A 19,914-nucleotide genomic window follows, 5' to 3' on the forward strand; every position below is an offset into this window, starting at 1 on the left:
GAAGCAATAGAACAACCCTGTCTGATAGATCTTTGCAAAAAAATAGGCTCAGAAAGCTCTCCATTAACATCCACTTGGGTAGAAGAGTCAGTGAAAAGAATATTTATCCACTTACAAAACTTGTGAGAGAACCCAAACGCCGACAACATATCCAAAACAAAAGGCCATTCAATTCTACCATATGCCTTTTCAAAGTCCAGGAGAATCATGGCAACATTTTGCTTATCATATTTGGCCCAGTTCATACCCTCCCAACTAGTGATCAGATTCTCAAGGAGGTACCTCCCTTTGATGAACCCAGACTGACTAACTGAAACAATCCTCCCCAGGATCCCAGCCAACCTATGGGCTAGGGTTTTGGCAAGAGTCTTATAAGAAACATTGAGAAAAGCAATAAGCCTCCAATTTCTGATTTGAATTCTATCACCTTCCTTAGGAATCAACTTAATTATAGCTTTGTCCATATATTGCCCCATGGAGTTACTAGCAAAAGCATCATTATACACCTCAACCAATTCAGAAGCAATCCAATTGATAGTGGCCTTGTAAAATTCAGCAGGCAATCCATCAGGACCAGGGGATTTGTTATTAGCTAGTGACCGAATGCTATCTTGGTCAAAACATATGACCTCCTCCCCAATTATCTTATTAGGAATCATCTTAATAGAAAACTCCCTAGCTTTAGATGAATTGGCCTTCCCCTCAAAAGAGAAGAGCTACTGGTAAAAGGAAAAGAAAGCTTGTTTCATGACATCAGGGTCATTAGACATAGCCCCATTATCTTCAATTGGACCAATCTTTTCTTTAGTCTGTTTATGCTTGATTAAATTAAAAAAATATTTGGAGGCTCTGTCACCTTCTTTAAGCTAATTCATCTTGGCACTAATTCTCTGGCCTTGAAACATGTAGCTTTGCAATTTGCTGATCAGAGACTTAGTTCTGATTAGCATAACTTCAGCATACAGATTGGGGCTATTCTCTTAAATTTGACATTCTAGCAAAAGAAGCTTCTGATGCAGCAGATTGTCCCGTTTGTTTCTATCCAAAGCCCTTTTTCCCAATAATGCCAAACAAGTTCCTCCATACTGCAACCAAGGAATCCCATTTAAGAATAGGGCTTAGGTTTTTATTCAGATTTTTAGAGATTGCAATGACCATACAAATACCACCAAGACAGTCTTGAGTCTGGAGAAAGAAGTAGTTCAGTTTAGGCATAGAAGGATGGTGCACAGAGGGCATGAAGGATGAAAGGCCAACACATATGGTAGTCTTAATTGGGGAATGATCAGACATGGCAGATGGGAGAACAGAGATAGGAGCATCATTGGGGTCGCCAACAAAAGAAACTAATTCCTTATTTCCATAAATCTATCAAATCTACAATAAATCCTTTTGTTTGGAGACTGATTACTGCACCAGGTAAACCAAATGTATTAGAGCTAGAGGATTATCTTCCCCCTTCAAGGGGGTCAATAATATTTAATATTCTTTTCATCCTTACCCAGAAGTACAACTCATCACCTTTCCACATAACATCTTTGCATTTTTTAAGGAACTTGAGTTAAGAATATTTGATGATTTTTTATCATTTCTTGGAGAAGTTATTAATGGTAATTAATGTTTAATTTGAGTGGAAATTGGATTATACTGATTCACCCAAAAAATGTAAAAGGTTATAATCTTTGGAATTCTCTAACCCTAAAAATGATCTATTGGAGAGATATGATTTTCAAGGAGTTTAAAGCCTTATGCAGGTGAATAATAGTTAAAGAAGAAAGAAAGACTTAGACAGTGTACTTCAAGACAAAGATGGAGAAGCAGAAAGATGCACATATGTAAGAACAATCAAAAGGGTCAAAGGATGGAGAAGAAGAGGGTTTAGAGACTTCAGATAATCTGCAGAATAAGCATACAAAAGAAAAAGTACAGCCCATTACTACTACCTTAAGAAGATCCACAAGCCAGCGGAATCCAATGGATAGGTATAGCCCACCATATTTTACTTGTGTATTCGTTTTAATAAGTATCAGCGATTAACCTAGATCCTACAGGAAAGCTCTCTCTTTAGAGTATAGTGAATCTTGGATGCACACCATGCAAGAGGAGATTATGGCCTTAGACAATTGAGACACATGGGATCTTGTTACTCTACCCGGGAGAAGAAAGCCCATTGGTTGCAAGTGGGGTATATAAGAAAAAATTTGATGCAAACAATCAGTTAGAGCGGTACAAGGCCAACTGGTGGCTAAGGGCTACTCCAAAAGAGAGGGAGTTGATTTTCTTAAAATACTCTCTCATGTTGCTAAGTTTTCTTCTATTAGATTCAATTATCTATTATGTTGCTTGTGATTTTAAAATTGAGCAAATAGATGTTAAAATCAAAGAAGCAATAGTCTGGAATAAATTGCGATCGGTCGCAATTAATGGCGAATCACTCCTGGTCAACAATTTTTTTGGGTTTAAATCACATCTAATTCGTGTAAAAAATCGTAAATATAACCGAATCCCTAAAGACGGGAGGAAAACGCTAAAACAGCCGCAAAACGGTAAAAAAAATGCCACAAACATTCTATGACTCATGTCGTGCGACGGATTCATAGTATCCCTAGTCACGAAAGAGAAATCAGCAGAAATCGAAAGGGTTTTTTCAGGAAGCAACGCACAGTCAAAATTTGGGGGAAGAATGTGCCCAGGTATTTAGATATCATTTCATATTCAATAATAGTTCAAAATCTTTAGTTTGTTTCAGAATTTTTATTTTGTTTTGGAAATCTTTGTTTTGTTTTAGAAATTTATGGAAATTTTATTTTTATTTTTTTTATTAATAATTTGTTTTCAAATGAAATTTCTATATTAAAAATACAAATGAATTTGTTGATATTAATAAAAAAATTATATATTCTTTAATTTATTTAACATTTTTTATTATTATTCTTTGTAGAATACCCCATTTTTGTGTTTTTATAATAGAGAACAATATTTAATATTTAATTTGAGCTTCAATCAATTTCATATATAATATTTACTTTACATTCAGTTAAATATATATTATTTTAAAATTGTATATTCCACAAAAAACATGTATTTTTTTAAACAATCTAAAAAGGATAATAATAAATATATTAAATAAATTAAAGAATATATAAATTCTTAATTAATATCAACAAATTTGTTTATATTTTTAATACGGAAATTTCATTTAAAAATATGCTTCATCCTCTATAAATAGTCTATTAAATATTTACCTTTGATTTTTTGGAAGTTTTTACTTAGTTTATTGGTTAACATTGTACAAAGTCACAAACAATTACATCACAAACTATATTGTAATTGTCATTTTGACAACTGTCAACTTATTATTATTTATGTTGTCGTCGGATGTTTTGTGCAGCGATATGAATATAAACAACAAAAATTTATTTTCTACAATCATGCGTTGAATTCTCTATTTTATTTGCTTACAATATCTCTATGCTATGGAAATTCCCTTAAATATTTTTTAAAAAAATAGTTTTTGACTATTTCTCTGCAATTTTTTACGTTTTTTTGTAAATCCGATTTTTTCCTGATTTTTTCAAAAAAATCTTATACTTTTGTTTTGCCGATTAATTGCCCAAATGATTAATGCTTCTATGGAACTTAAAACTGCTTTCTTGCATTGGGATCTTGAGGAGGAGATTTATATGTGGCAATCTAATGGTTTTGTTATGAAAAGGAAGGAATTGTTTGTTTGCATGTAAAAACAAACATTGTATGGTCCAGAACAATCATCCAAGATATGGTACCAAAAGTTTGATGCCTTAGAATTGAAATTGAGTTTTGTTAGGTGCGAGGAAGATCATTGTGCTTATATTTAAATTATTGATAATCAGATATGATTATTGTATTGCATGTTGATGACATGTTAGGTAATAGCAAGAAGACAATTAGGGAGCTCAAGACTCATCTTTCTGACACATTTAATATAAATGACTTGGTATATTATTATTTAAAAATCCCTTTATTCATACCTTTTTGCTCTGTTTCATTTTCTGTTAAAAAATAAAGAAAAACTAACTAAAAAGAGCTTCTTACAGTCCAGAAATACTTACATATGAAATCGTTCAGGATCCGTCGGATTGATTGGAGGTATGCATCGACTGATGACACCTTTTGCACCTTTGATTGCTGCATCAACAAAATCACAGCTTACCTTATACAGAGCTCTATCACGTAGGATCCTGTTACATAGCATATAAGAACCAATCAACAGAAACCACACACAAGCCAAGTTGACCATAAATAAGCCAAAGGTGAAACTAACAGGGATAAAATAAGCATCAAAAACACTCTATAATTGTACATAACATCAGCATGTAACAAAACAGGCACCTGTCTTGAATGGTTTTGCGTGGGAATTCCCTACATGACTGTAGTTCCTCATTCCAGTCCCTCTGCATGCCAATTGACTCAGTGCCATAAGGCAAAGCTAAAGCATCCTCTGCTCTTGAAACATCCCTCCTATGAGCTGCCATCCAATGGTAAAGACTACAATGTTACATTTGTTTATACACATATCTAACTATAAGTCTCTATTACACCTTTACTCTGTCAAGATTTGATCATGGATTCAAAACACAATTGAAGGCCAACCCACAAACTCATTTAAAAGTAAATTCCCTGAATAATTTGAGAATTTTAAAAATTAAATCAACGCACTCACAGATTTTGTTTACACTTTTCAGCATGAGATATAGTGAGTTTTGTTTCAAAGTACAAAAATGAACAATTCATTTACCATAATGTCCAAAAACCTAGCAAATATGTCACCTCACAAAGTTTTTAAAGTTATGTGTGTAATGCTAAGTCACCGCGTTCGAATTCGAGTTCAGCAACCATAAAATTTGGATGAAGTTCAGCAAGGGCAAAAAATTCGACGTTAAATTCGCCTTAAATAAAAATAAAAAAAATTAAATATTAGTAATAAATTGAAAATGAGTAATAAAATGATGTTTGTATACTAATATGTTTAAATATATTAATAAAGTTAAACATAAAATAAAATAAATAATAAATTATATTTAAAAATTTAATTAAAATATTATTAATTTATTAAATTTATATATTAAATAATAAATATATTATAATAATAAATTTAATTTAAATATTTTCAAATATTAAGTTTTAACATATTGAATAATAAACAAAATTATATAATAAATCAATGTGATGTAAAATATAAAGTATAAATAAATTTAATTTAATTTGAAAAAGAAAAAAATTAAATTAAGAACAAAACATACACGTGAATAGCCTTTTATAAAGTTACTTTTCAGGACACGCCAATAACCTTTTATAAACTTACATTAAAGGCAACTTATGTTTTGTTATTTATAAAGTAACTTTATAAATAAATGAACGAATGCATACAGGCCGACTCATTCGCACCCCTAAAGTCTTGGCGATGGGCGCAGCTTTCTCTTTCTGGACAAAGATGCTTTCTCCTCTGCCAGATGTTTTTTAAAATATAGTTTATTACAACAAATTTTTTCCTTTACTGTACCGAATATGTGGCGAATTTAAACGAAATTTTATTTATGTTCTAAAATCCGCCGAATTTCGAACTTCATGACTAAAGTTCGGCAAATGCGGTGACATAGGTGTAATGTACACAAGTTGCCTATATTTCAAACCTTGTTTAAAACATTAGATAAGATATATAAACTAAACACATTTCAGAAAGTAAGTTATCATCAAATAACAAAAAAAATTTGGACTCCAACAACACAATTGCAAACATAAATTCAGCTTCCTCTAGGAATTTATAACTTCTTCCAAAGTAAAAGTATTTTACTACAGAATAGAGCCAAAGAACAAGCAATATCAAACCGAAAAAATTAACCAATTAATAGACTAAAAGAATCTCTAACTCCATAAAGCAATCAATTGAATGTACCCTTCAAACAACCAAAATCTCCCTTCACCAATACAAAGATGTAAAAGTTACTCTGAAGAAAACTAATACTACGATCATTCTCATCTGCAATTATAATTTACACCAATTGATTGGATATAATAATGTAAAATACCATGAACATGTGAGATGGCGGAGAGAAGAGGAAGATGGCAGAGAAATCAGGGGTTTCAAAACCCTTCATGGAAGTCCCCACCGAATTTGCAGGAGATTTCCATGGACATGGAAGACATCGTAAACAAAGACATTGAATTTTTGAGAGAGACGGTTGACAAAGGACGGTTTGGGGAAAAACAAGCAGAGAAGTGATATCAGGCTCTGGGTCACAGAACATTGGCCGAATGCAAAAGAAATCTACTTTATGCAGAGACAATTTTTTATGGTGGAATTCGCTCTAGAATCTGATAAAAGCCTTCGTATTGCAAGCGGGACCCTGGAAATGGAATGATTCTTTTATCTTTGTCCAAAATTGGTCTCCAAATTTTGATCCCACAATCATGACTCCCTCTAATGGATCAACATGGTTACGGTATTATAATCTCCCCTTCGAATTTTGGAGCGAAAACTGTTTGAAAGCCATTGGGGATACCCTCGGGCAAACAATTAATATTGATATGGGCAAACAATTAATATTGATATGGGCAGAGATGATTCGATACGTTTTGCGCGGATTGAGATCATCCACATCACCAATCCCCCTGGCTTCATCAATCTGAAGACTATGGCTGGAGTATGGAAGCAGGCAGTTGAAATCAAGAAATCAAAATTCTTTTGTCTTCAGTGCAGAAGCAGAAATCATAATGAAGAAATTTGCAACAGAAATCCTCCTCCAACACACAAAGTTTGGAAACCCAAAATAGAGGAAGTTAATGCAGATAACAGAGGCAAAGAAATTATTCTGCACAACATGGACAAACCTGAATGCAACAATCCTGTTAATCAACATATTGAAGATTTTCAGTTAAAAACGGTTATCTCTGAACCCAACCCCATAGATAACGAGGTTCTCAATCCTACTTTAAGTCTGGCTAGGAACGACATTACTGAAGGAGAGGATGACAATGTCGACATTGTCGAACCCAGAACTATTAGCCAAACAATGGCAGAGCCTACTTCCCATGATTTTAACAATAGAGTTGGAAGAAAGACAAACAAGAAGCAGCGTGAAGAGGATGGTATGCTCCCTGATCAAACGTCCATCAAATCCTATTTGCTGCGATTCAGAGGAGGCATTTCCTCCTTTGGCGGCCAATTAAGGTTGTTACATGGAATGTTAGGGGCATTCAGAAATCCTCCTCCAACACACAAAGTTTGGAAACCCAAAATAGAGGAAGTTAATGCAGATAACAGAGGCAAAGAAATTATTCTGCACAACATGGACAAACCTGAATGCAACAATCCTGTTAATCAACATATTGAAGATTTTCAGTTAAAAACGGTTATCTCTGAACCCAACCCCATAGATAACGAGGTTCTCAATCCTACTTTAAGTCTGGCTAGGAACGACATTGCTGAAGGAGAGGATGACAATGTCGACATTGTCGAACCCAGAACTATTTGCCAAACAATGGCAGAGCCTACTTCCCATGATTTTAACAATAGAGTTGGAAGAAAGACAAACAAGAAGAAGCGTGAAGAGGATGGTATGCTCCCTGATCAAACGTCCATCAAATCCTATTTGCTGCGATTCAGAGGAGGCATTTCCTCCTTTGGCGGCCAATTAAGGTTGTTAAATGGAATGTTAGGGGCCTTAATGCCCCTAACAGAAGGCGTATGATTAAACGCCATATTCACAGACATTTGATCGACATCTTATTATTTCAAATGACTAAGCTCTCAAAGGAGAATTTGGATTCTTTCATTGCAAGCTGTCATGGTTGGAAAGGATATGCATAGGAGGCGGAGGGGGCCTCTGGCGGCCTCTTGATCATATGGAAGCCTTACAAAATTGATATCTCTCTTGTATCAACTAATAAGAATTGGATGTGTTGCATCGTTAGGAGCCTGCAATCAGATTTTGCCTTTCCACTATATAATGTCTATGGGCCCTCCAAACCCTCAGACAAATTGGCCTTGTGGAACTCACTAAAAATTGATTTATCACAGAGACAGTCTTGGGCTATGCTTGCTGGAGACTTCAATGCGATTCTTAATCCTAGTGAGAAACTGGGAGGCATTGGGAACTCAGCCCAATCTATGGCTGACTTTTGTAAATCCACATCTGATACCGGGCTTGTGGATGTTGCACCAACCAACGGCAATTACACATGGACAAATAGGCGGCTTGGTTTCTCAAATATTGCTGAACGTCTGGATCGATTTTCCTAATCATGGAAGATTGGTTGACTGACTCGGCTATTCCATCTGCCACTATACTGCCTATCCCCACATCAGATCACTTTCTTGTACAATTGCATATCTTTGAATGTTGTCCTCCTTTCAGAAGTCAATTCAAATTCGAAAGTATGTGGTTTCGCTGGCCGGGACTAGTGAAGTTGATCAAAGATTGGTGGAAAGAATCTGCAGACATTCAAGGTACGCGTATGTTTACCTTTTGTAAGAGATTGCAATTCATTAAAGATAGACTTAGAATCTGGAATAGAGATGTTTTCAAAAATATCTTTCAAGAAAAGAATAGGTTGGAGGAAGAGCTTCACTCCCTCCAAGCTTTTGAGTGAATATGAAGAGATCCTTGCTAGAAAGGAAAGTTACTGGAAAGAAAAAGCAAGGGAATAATGGTTAAAAGAGGGCGACAGGAACACTAAATACTTCCACAACACTACCAAGATTAAAAGAAGTTGGAATAAAATATCTCAAATCTTCAATTCAAAAGGCACTCTCCTCACTAACGAGCTTGATATTCAGAAGGAAGGAGTATCTTTCTTTGAGAACCTTTTGGGAGGACAAGATAAGGCGGAGTCTCTATGCAAAGATTATCATGCTTTTATCCCATCATTGATTAATGATGATGATAACAAAATGCTTATGGCTCCCACCACTGTAGAGGAAGTTCGGCAGGCAGTCTTTCAACTTGGAGCAGAGAAAGCCCCAGGGCCGGACGGGTTTACTGCCCTTGTTTTACAGAAGTGCTGGTCCTTCATGGGAAACGACATCAGAGCAGTGATAGAAGAATCTAGGAGGAAAAAGCTAATATTTAAGGAATTGAACAACACAAATATAGCTCTCATTCCCAAGACTCAGAATTCTCAAAGTTTCTCGAATTTTTAGGCCCATTGCTCTCTGTAACACCATATATAAAGTTGTTTCTAAAATCATGGCCAACAGACTTACGCTTCTCCTACCAAAAATTATTTCCCCAGAGCAGAGCGGTTTCATCCCTGGGAGAAGCATTGCCAATGGGATTATCATTGCTCACGAATTGCTTCATTCCATCAAGAAAGAAAACTGGAAGGGTATGATCCTCAAATTGGACATTAAAAAAGCATATTACAATGTACAATGGAGATCTTTGATGTTAACTATGGAAAAATTTGGCTTTTGCAAGGCCTGCATGCAATGGGTCTATGGCTGTATCTTATCTGTAAGATATTCAGTTTTGATTAATGCCCAACCATGTGGGGTTCTTTCATGGATTATTTTATCCCCTTTCCTATTTGTAATTCTTGCAGAATCTCTTAGTCGTGCTCTATCTCATGCTAAACTCACAGGTGACATTGCCGGTATAAAAGAAACACACTCGTTGCCCTCTCTCTCACACCAACTTTTTGCTGATGATACAATCCTCTATGGGAATAGCACATTGAATGAAGCATCCATCATTAAAAATCTGCTAGATAAATATTCTCTTCTTAGGACAGCAGATTAATAAAGAGAAATCTTGTGTTTATTTCTTCAATACTGGAAATGTGGCTAAGAGGAGAATCACAACTGTTTTAGGCTTCAGCGAAGATAAGTTACCTGGCAAATATCTTGGTGTTCCACTATTCAGTGGCATGGTCAGAAGCAAACTATGGAAAGACATTTTAGATAAATGTGAGAAGAAAACTGAAAACTGGAAAAGACAGTGGTTAACTATGGCTGGTCGATTGACCATGATTAAATCTGTGTTGGCAGCCATCCCGATTTATATGCTCTCCACCATTGAAGTCACACATAAGGTGATGGCCGATTTAAACAAAATGTTCAGGAACTTCCTGTGGAACAGGGCAGAAGATTCCTCCGCTCACATGGGAACTTACAAAAAAGCCCAAGCAAGCCGGGGGAATTGGAACCAAAGACTTGGTAACCCAAAACAATGTTCTGGTGGCCAAGCTTGTTTGGAGAATGTTTAAGGAGCCTGAAGCGCTATGGTGCAAAATCTTGTAGAGCAAATACCTAGACAATGAGGAGCCGAATAGAATATTTACTATTGCCAATCCACCCCACGGATTGGCCATATGGAACCATATGATGAAGTGCAGATACATAATTACAAATCATCTGTCTTGGAGGGTAAAAGACGGGTCCATGGCAGATTTCTGGGTGGATTCATGGAACAGGTACAAAAGAATCATTGACTTGCCTGGACTGGAAGATGCTCATGAAACTCACTCCAATAGTGGGACAAACAATTTGTGACTATATGGATGTAGGAAACAACAAAGATGGACGGTTAGTTAACTGGAAAGGGTTGGACTTGCTCAATGAAAATCAGAGGAAGATTCTAAAAGAAGAGCTAGCCAATTGACATGTCTTCAAGCAAGATGATAAGGATGAAATCTTCTGGTGCGCAGCCAAATCTGGTGAATACACGGTTAAGACAGGCTATGAAGTTGCATGGGGAGACTGGGATCGGTGTGATTGGAACACTGCATTGATATGGCACCCTGCGGTTCTTCCAAAAGCAGGTACATTCTCATGGCTAGCGGTCCAAGGTAGAATACTCACAGGCAATAGACTGATGGAGATGGGGTTTCACGGGCCTTTTAGATGCCCGATGTGCTAAGAAAATGATGAAACAGCAGATAATTTACTTGTACAATGCCGAGCAGCCCAATACTGTTGGTCTTATTTTTTAGAGAAAATAAATTTTCATGGTCCCATGCCTCATTCGTTGAAAGGAATTTTCTCATGTTGGCCATCTTCTCCTAAAAATGTGGTTTGGCATGGTTTGTACTCAGCCATCCCTGCAACTGTGATATGGCTCCTATGGAAAGAACAGAATAGCCGTATATTTAATGAGGAAAGAAAATTTGCAAACATTGATAACTAAAATAGAAATTCTTATTTGTGAGCACATCAACTCGCTGACTGCAAATAGGAGTCATAAAATCTACACCTCGTGGGATGACAAGACTCTACACTTGTGGCCCCATCTCATTCCTCCCAAGCCAGCTAATTTCAGCAACATGGACAATCGCTCTAGGTCAAATGGGAGCTTCAATCTCAAATGAGTCCCCAGATGATATTTTAAAGAGGACTTTAAATGTTGGCAATGTTCAATTTCCCTTGACATCCTTAAAGGCTTATGTTACCTTGCTCTAGGGATTAATCATATGAAAGATTTGCTTGAAAAGGAATAATAGGACCTCAAAAGAAAAGCTCAAGAATCAAGATCAGATTTGAGAAGGTATTGTGAGAGCTTATAAGAGCTTGTAACCAAAGCTGATTTATTCACAACAAGGCAATGAATTAGGAATATAATCCATCTGAGCTGCTTATTCTTGGAAATTGACCCAGGATTAGAAAGGCTTTTGATGTCCTCCAATCAGAAATTGAGTTAAACTAAACTTTGATGGGCCTGCTAAAAACAATCCCGGGGCATCAGGAGGAGGTGATATAGATCATTGGAGTGATGCTTTGGCTTTTGGCACATTGTACACCAGATTTAACTCCAATATTATGGTTGAGATAAAGGGCCTGATCTTGGGTCTTAAAATTGGAAGTGATCTTCAAAAGAAAAACTTGATAATTGGATATTCTAGAACAATTGTTTAAGGTATGGAAAAGAACAGCATCTTCAACTGGCAGCTTCAGAATCTCTTGTCGGAGGCAAAATCCCTTGTCTAGAAATTTGGAGAATACCACTTTATCCAGACTATGAGGAAAAGTAATAGATCAGCTAACTGGTTGGTAACTTTGAGCCTTGCTGATTTCTGCCAATTCAAGTGTGACATTTATCATATTTATCAGGCCCATTCAACGATCTGCATAAAATCATTGAGGAAGATAGAGAAAGCAGTTTCAAGGATCGGACAGGCTGATTTTTCATTGTTGATCTTTATCTGAATGTGTTTCCCTTTCCTCTGTTGCTTTTTGGTTGTTTCACATTGTCCGCAACCTTTCCCCTTCCCTTTTGGTGTTCAAGCTCCATGATTTTCATCCTCCCCCATTTCCAACCCCTTTCTTTGTTGGAGTCCTTTTCCTTTTGTGATCTTTGCTTTTGTGTAACCTCCCTTTCAATTTTCTCTTCTCTCCTCCATGTTTGTAGGCAGTTTCCTTTTCCTCTCCTTTTGAGAAACTGCATCTCCTTGCTTTATGGTGGAGAAGTTTCCTCTTTCTGGTTGACCTTTTGGATGCCTTCCATTCTTTGTCCTGCTTCTGTCCAAGCCTTTTTCCATGTTGTGTGCTTTATTTAATCCTCTTGACCATATTTGCTCTCCATCCTTTTCTCTTGTCTACCTTTTGCTTTTAACATATGTTTGTTTTTTGGCAGGCTTTTGTCTTTTTCACCTGCAGTTGTGTTCTTCATTGCTATGAATGCTTCTCCTCCTCACTGGTTCTGCACTATTTTGTCTATGCCTTAATCTCTCAAGGCTTTTATTCCCTCAGGCACACTTTTGTCCCCTCTCACCCTTCACTTCTTGGCATCCCTTCCTCATGCCTTCTTTTATACAGCTGGGTTTGCTTCTTTTATACAGCTGGGTTTGCACTCTTCATTCCTTCCTTGCAGCCTTACACTTCTGTTCCACATGCCCATCCAGCTTATCACCATGAGAATTTGGGAGGCCCCTACTCTCATGGCATAAGCCCTTCCACTCTGCACAACTCCACGGTACCTTCTCGATCCACTTCAACAATTTCTTCTTTGTTGGAGGAGAAGCATTATTCTGGTAATGATACACTAGAGCCAAAGGTAAAAGAAAAGTTGTAAACAGCCCAATTCCAGAACACACAAACCAAGCAAAAAGGAGCTGGAGCTAACCGTCTGTTAGAATGGATAAGAATCTTCAAAACCAGGCTCAGAAGATCTACTGCTCAGTGATATGTGTTCTAGTCTAATGAACCTAAACAATTGTCTTAATAGCCACTGTGCTTCAGCAAAGGAGTACTTTCACACCAGCTAAAAACTCTTTGATGATATAAACAAACATTTGTATCATCTCAGTCATAAGCTGGTTGCAAGGTAATGAATCTTGAATGAACACGGGGATTCTTTGATGTCCGTTAATGCCAATGTGGCTGACTTAGACCTACCTTGTGTAGCATGCACAGCATAACTAATTATCTTAAAAACTTGGAATGGTTCGTACATCATTTGAGTTTTCCAACAGTGTCAAGGTTGGATTAATACAAAGGATTGGGTTTTCCAACAATGTCAAGGTTGGATTAATACACAGGATAAAGATGAGATAAGATGGAAACTTGAAATAGAATGATTCCATTGTATTTTAGTTTTCGGTCATGTTCTTGCTGCAAGCAAGTTTGACCCCATGGTTTCAGGTCCTCTTTAATAATTGCATTTTTTGAACAAAATCTTTAACTTCATCCAAAATAATATGCCTGAGTTTTTCTCACATCCCAGGTCCGGATCAAGACTTTTGCCAGCCAAAATTTTACCGAATCCAAGTTTTGAACCATGTGAGAAATCAAATATTGCATGAAGAGTACCCTCTGCCAAAGCCAATAAATACCCCTCCATCCTCTTCAACAGCTTTTCTGTCATCAAAACAAATCCAAATTTGCAACTTAACAAGCTGGGAATTGAAAACATCAATCAAGATTTACTATGATCATTGTTGCAACAGATGACAGTTTCACTACCCAATTTCAAATAAGTGCTGGGATCAATTATCAAAACCATAGAAGCAAACATCTGTAAAAACTCGCGATTAATCACCATGTTTGGCGATTGTTTCCTCCAAAAATCATGATTTTATGAAAAACTAGCAGGGAACAATTTGTTGCAGCTTTTATCCCAACTAATCACAATTTAAACACCCAATTTGTGTATAATTGCAAGTTATGCCGATTTTTTACTGTTTTCGACTCCTTTTGACTTCATCAAGCAATTTTTGGGACAAAATAGGGTTTTTTTATGCGTTTTGTTTCATTTGTTTGATTCTCTGCTGCTAGGTAATAAGATGCCAATTCTAGGCCATGTTCATGCCCCAGATGGGCCAATAGGGGAGCAAATGAATGAAATGAGTTGTTACAGCTATGCTATCTCCAAACCACCGTCTTCCTTGTCTGCTACATTATGAAATTGCCCTTAAACAACTCATGCCCGATCCTTTATTGGGCTTTTTTTGTTTTTGTTTTTTTGTTTAGTAATGTTCCCTTCTGATTTTAAACAGATAAATTATGAATATTATATTTTTCTTTTGCAAATTATGAATATTTCTAAACATTATATATTTTGATTTATATACATGTTATATTTGTATAGATTTTGTTTGATATATTATTATTATCATTATCATATATACACACACGCAAACCCATATTTGATCCTAAACCTGAACTGGCAACTTAAGTTTGATTGAACAAATTTATCTTTTCACTTTCACATTTGTTTACAATGTGACGACAACAAGAACTGCCCATTGTAACTTCAGCTCATGATTGCTCCTTGTGAGGCACATTCAGATTGCCAATTCAAACTTCGGCTCTTTTGGGTATATGATTGTTAGCTAAGAAGAGATAAGAAGGAATATTTGTGACTATTTTTAACCTTAACCCCTCAACTGAAAATGGACATTCTTTACTGTTATTCACATTAACCACTCTGCTGAATATTTGTGGCAAGTATTAAATAGGACTGAGCCAGTTTTATGCTCAAATAACTTAACTATCAAAACATTAATAAAGAGAGCAGAGTTCAAATGATCAAAGGTGGTCCCTCAACAATCAAATACCAGAGTTCTGTAAATAAAGACAGAAATAAGATTTGATATTCCATTAAGTATTAACCATCATTTTTACTTGAAAAAATAATTTATAATTTTAAAAAAGTGTTCATCTATTAAATCACCATTAGGACCTGCAGCCCTCTAGTGTAGCTCTCTTCAGAGCAGCAAGAGTCATTGGCTACATCAAATTTTTTGGGAACTTTGTAATTATATTGTAGGTTTGATTTTGTACCAAATAGATTGTAATTCAAAGCTCAAAAACTACTAGTATCCAGTTATTATTTATGCACTATACAGTCTGCATTGTGCAAATGTAATTGGTGATATGCACATAAATGAAAAAATCTGTGATCAAAACTATCCATTGAGATTCAATAGGATCAGTTGTTACATCAAATGATAGTTTCAATCCTCCCCAAGAATGATTGAAAGATCCAATATTTGTTATAGAAACAAGCAACTTAAGCTTGGTCATGCTATCACATTTTAGATGTAACTTGTTAAATTCCACCAAGAAAGGATTCATGCACACAAAGATAAGATATATGATAAATCTTACAAAATGCACACGAAGGTCATAAATATTACCCAAGTAAATTAATCACACCACATATCACATATGTAATTACCAAGTACCCTTTCCACTCAATCTGTGGTTGTTAAAGTAATTACAGTACTCAAGTTTTGTGAAATATAACATAATAAAGATTAAATGAATGAAAAATATGGTATATTAATCTTCAGATTAGGCATCATAATTAAAACAAACTCAAATTTATCTTCCAAGAGAAACATATCCACCTTATTCATGGGAAAATGAATGATTATGGAGACCAAATTCTATGAGGTTGCATTCATAAAGATATGTACACACTCATCCAATATCACACAAACCTAGTTGATAACAGTCAGAAATGTAGTTGAAAAACAAACTTTCATGCCTTCCACAATATCAAAACTTTGCTTGTTTCAAAGGTAATTTGGAAAGTCAACGCTACTTCCAAAGCAATCAACCATACTCGTGTACTAAACAAGATATATGTAATCCTAAATTACAAGCATTGTAAGTTTTAATTCCCCAAATTATCACCTTATTTCACTGGCCAAAACAACAATGTAATCCAATAGGAAGCTGAACGATGCTAAAAATATGGTCATTCTGTATGTCAATTTCAAAATATCTAATAACACGTTTTTTAACAAGAAATTGTACCACAAGGAAATGTATATATTGTAAATTGTATTAAGAAACATAAATCATCCAATCCTAAACAGATCACAAAATCCAAAATATACACAAGGGCCTGCAAATATAGTGCTGACTTCTTAGAAATATATGGCATCCGATTACATAATAAAATGTAAAGAAATCTAAATGTAAGGACAGGCTATTTACCTGGTGGAGGAGAAACACCAAGCCATGAATGCAACGGCAACAAGCTTGGTACATTTTCAAAAGGATGACAAGAGGCCTTCCTATCCAGAACTTCACGAAAACCTACCAAAAGAAGTCTTGTATAACTTAATTTTGGAAGCATGTTCCTTATTAACATACCTTAACTAAAAACAGATTGAAGTTAATCCAAAAATGGTGGCATTGGAAAAGGAAATTTTTCCTTCTCAACACTCACAAGAGTTCAAAGCAATTTCCAATTTTTTCAGAGATTTGGAGCTACCTTTTTTGAACTTGTTACTGATTTGGCGTAGAAGATTAACTATTGATGTTGTCTCATGAGCAGATTTTGCAGGCCGTGGATCCAATATATCTCCTGTAGAAGCATTGATATAAAACCCACGTGTATGTGCTGTAATACAGAAACTCTGGCCCTCTAACGTCACCACATCTAGGTAAATTAAATCCCCAAGAAGCCTGGAAAAAAAAGGAGCTAATGCATATTTAGCTTTGTACTATAATTGATAATTGATAGATTAATGTCAAATGTCAATATGAAAAATCAAAATTCGATTAAACTTTGTAACATATATTCAACGACCAAATAGTAAACTACATGGTGTAACAAGAAGACGTGGAAGGGAGACAACAATGATGCACTAAGCAGAAGATGGAACAAAAGGAAGTTTTCAAATTTCAGGGCTACTGCCATAGTCAGCTGCCACCTGGCCTAATTTTAGTCCCTAGAGTTATGTTTGCCTATTATATGCTTTTTGTCGTCTTCAGCTCATTCCTTGGTTATTGTGGGTAGATTTTGGTTTATTTTGTTGTCCTTGTTTTCTGGGTATCTCTCCTGCAATATGCTTTCAAATTGTAGCGTGGAGAATCTGTGTCGGCCTATGTTACACAGGTATGCATCCCCATCCCTCAAACCCCTATCGCCATCACCTTAGGCATTTCACGGAGAGCAGGACAGCAAGAGACATCCTCTGGCCATTGTCCTCCAACAAGCAAATTCTGGAAACATCTAAGAGGCCCATCCCCATGTTAGGGGATGGCAGAAAATGGTTAGGTGACGTCCAATCGTCCCTGAGTCAACTAGGTACATCTCAGATGTCCCTCAACCGTCGCAGGGACAGCCAGGCATCCCCTACACTAACACAATTTTTTATAATGTTTTAAAACAATCATTCATAACATTAAAAAAAAACTATTAAATATACCATGAAAGAATTATAACAGCAGCAATCAATATATCATGACAGCAGTCTAACAGCAATTAAATTAATCATGACCGCAATGATGCAACTGTAGTATAACAGCAATAAATATATTATGATTAATATTTGTAGTTTCTTTAAAAGTTATATAACAGTTGACACTGACAGCAATAATTTTGATTTCTGATTTCATTGTTCCAAAAGGTATTGGAGACTGTTGTTATTATCAGTTGCAAAAGAGATTAAAAGTGCAATTGCCATTGTCTGGTAGAGTGAGGTATCGTGTGAGAAGCACAAACAAACAATTTATTTTTCAAATGTAATTGGCATATAGGCTTCTGCAGACATCATCCAGCATCATGTTAACAGAGTCATGTTATATTGCTTCTGTAATACTGCAGTAGATTAACTAGTAGAAATTTTACTCTATATATCTATAAATTTCAGATATATTGCCGTCCTCGCACCATCCCCAAAAAATGGCCCTTGAACTGCCTTCCCCATCCCAAAAACTCCATAGAACAGAGGTTTTGAGTCATCCTTCAGCTGATATAGTTGCATGCTCCTACAGAAATATTACAGCCAGGAATATTTCTGGGTTGGAATCCTCTTCCAACCTAAACGGCTCCTTTGCAGCTGATCATCGCAGACAAGGTAATGACATTAGACAAATCATAATGGTTAGCTCTTGGGATGATGTACCTATAGTAGATAATTCCTTTAGGGAAACTACCAATTTGTTTATTGTTCTTCATGAATAGGCTTTGGTAAACAAGTTTAATGGTTCATGGTCCTCTGACAAATTTTTGAAAACATGGGTGGATAGAGAATGGAAGCCAAAGTCTCATGAGGATGTTGACATTTTAATGTGTGGCGGGCAGTTTTCTTGCTTCCTTCTTAGTCAAAGAGGACAAAGACTCATCCTTCTACAAACATGGTTGCAGCTAGGAATGTTTATGGTTTGAAACTTTCTCCTGACCTGAACGGCCCCTTTGTAGCTAATCCTTACAAAGAAGGTAATGACATTGGACAGTTTCGAAAGGTTAACTATCGTGATGATGTACCTAGAATAGATATTCCCTTTGGGCAAACTATCAATCATTGGAAAAATGGGTGGACAAAGAATGGATGCCAAAGATTAAAGGGGATATACATATTTCAATGTGCGAGAGGGCTTTTTCACTGCTTCCTTCTTAGTCAAAGAAGAGAAAGACCGGACAGTGGTCCTTGGTTCATTGGCACCAGCAGCTTGTATGTAAATCACTGATCTGCTGATTTAGATCGTACTCAAGAAACTCTCTCAAGGATGTCAGTTTGGATAAGACTCCCCTTCTTTCTCATATTTTATTTTGGAATTATGGAGACTCTCAAGGATGTCAGTTTGGATAAGAGTCCCCTTCTTTCTCATATTTTATTTTGGAATTATGGAGACCTTTAGGCAATAGGCAGTGCTATTAGGACACACAAGACATGGGCTTAACCCAAAGTCACGAATTATTTTGTTGTCGATATTTGTGTGTAAGTCAATCTAATTAGCTGGCTCCCTAAGGCCATTATTCTGAAGTTGAAAGATAAGATTGTCACACTAGGATCGATTACAAGTGCATTCCTTTTAAATGTAATTTTTGTCATGAGCATGGAAATTTCCAAAGAAATAGCTCTAGAACACCTAAATATAACCAGCAGAAAAAGGGTCAAAATGAAGACTTCCAAAAATCTAGAAGGAAAAGAAACAAGCACAAAAAAAATCTAAATATTTTTGTTAAAGATATTCCATTCACCAACCACTTCTCTATCTTGACCCAGGATGTGGCTTCTATGCAAAATTTGCATGCTTCTGTGGACAAGGCATCTAAAGAGGTGATAATTCTTGAAAAGGAGACATAATCTACTAAAAAGAAGACATTGTCTCCTCACATAGCTGAATAAGAATGTTTATCATTAACCCTCCATGTCCGTCAAATGGCAAAAGAAGATGATCCTTTGCTCCTCTTCTCATTAGCCAAAATGATAAAGAAAGAAGAATCCCAAAAGTAAATCAAAAAAGGCTTCCAGAACAAAGCTGCTAGAAACCCATCCTGTAATGTCCCCTTTTGGGATATTCTTTATTTTTGGTATTGTCTAAACTTGAGTCTACTTTCAGTAATATCCAGCACCATGATGGAGATCCTTTGGAATTTTGCTAATACCCATTAAGGAAAGAATCCAGACTTCGAACCCAGGCCGAACCGGACCAGGACCTGGGTCCACTAGTGGATAGACCAGTAACTTAGATTA

The 19,914-nt window shown here is 36.1% G+C and overlaps 1 protein-coding gene across 1 annotated transcript in view; it reads right to left on the minus strand.

Moving 5' to 3' along the window:
- The window catches only part of LOC131078689 (clustered mitochondria protein), a 116,480-nt gene that overhangs the window by 40,587 nt on the left and 55,979 nt on the right, over positions 1-19,914 (minus strand). Inside the window, exons 7-10 of the mRNA XM_058016449.2 lie at positions 16,701-16,894; positions 16,421-16,522; positions 4,372-4,507; positions 4,092-4,220 (exon numbers count right to left, since the gene is read on the minus strand). Of these exons, the coding sequence (XP_057872432.2) occupies positions 4,092-4,220; positions 4,372-4,507; positions 16,421-16,522; positions 16,701-16,894 (561 nt within the window). The remainder of the gene's footprint in view (positions 1-4,091; positions 4,221-4,371; positions 4,508-16,420; positions 16,523-16,700; positions 16,895-19,914) is intronic.

The sequence above is a fragment of the Cryptomeria japonica genome, chromosome 2 (genome assembly GCF_030272615.1).
Source record: "Cryptomeria japonica chromosome 2, Sugi_1.0, whole genome shotgun sequence".
In the NCBI taxonomy this organism is placed as follows: Eukaryota; Viridiplantae; Streptophyta; class Pinopsida; order Cupressales; family Cupressaceae; genus Cryptomeria; species Cryptomeria japonica.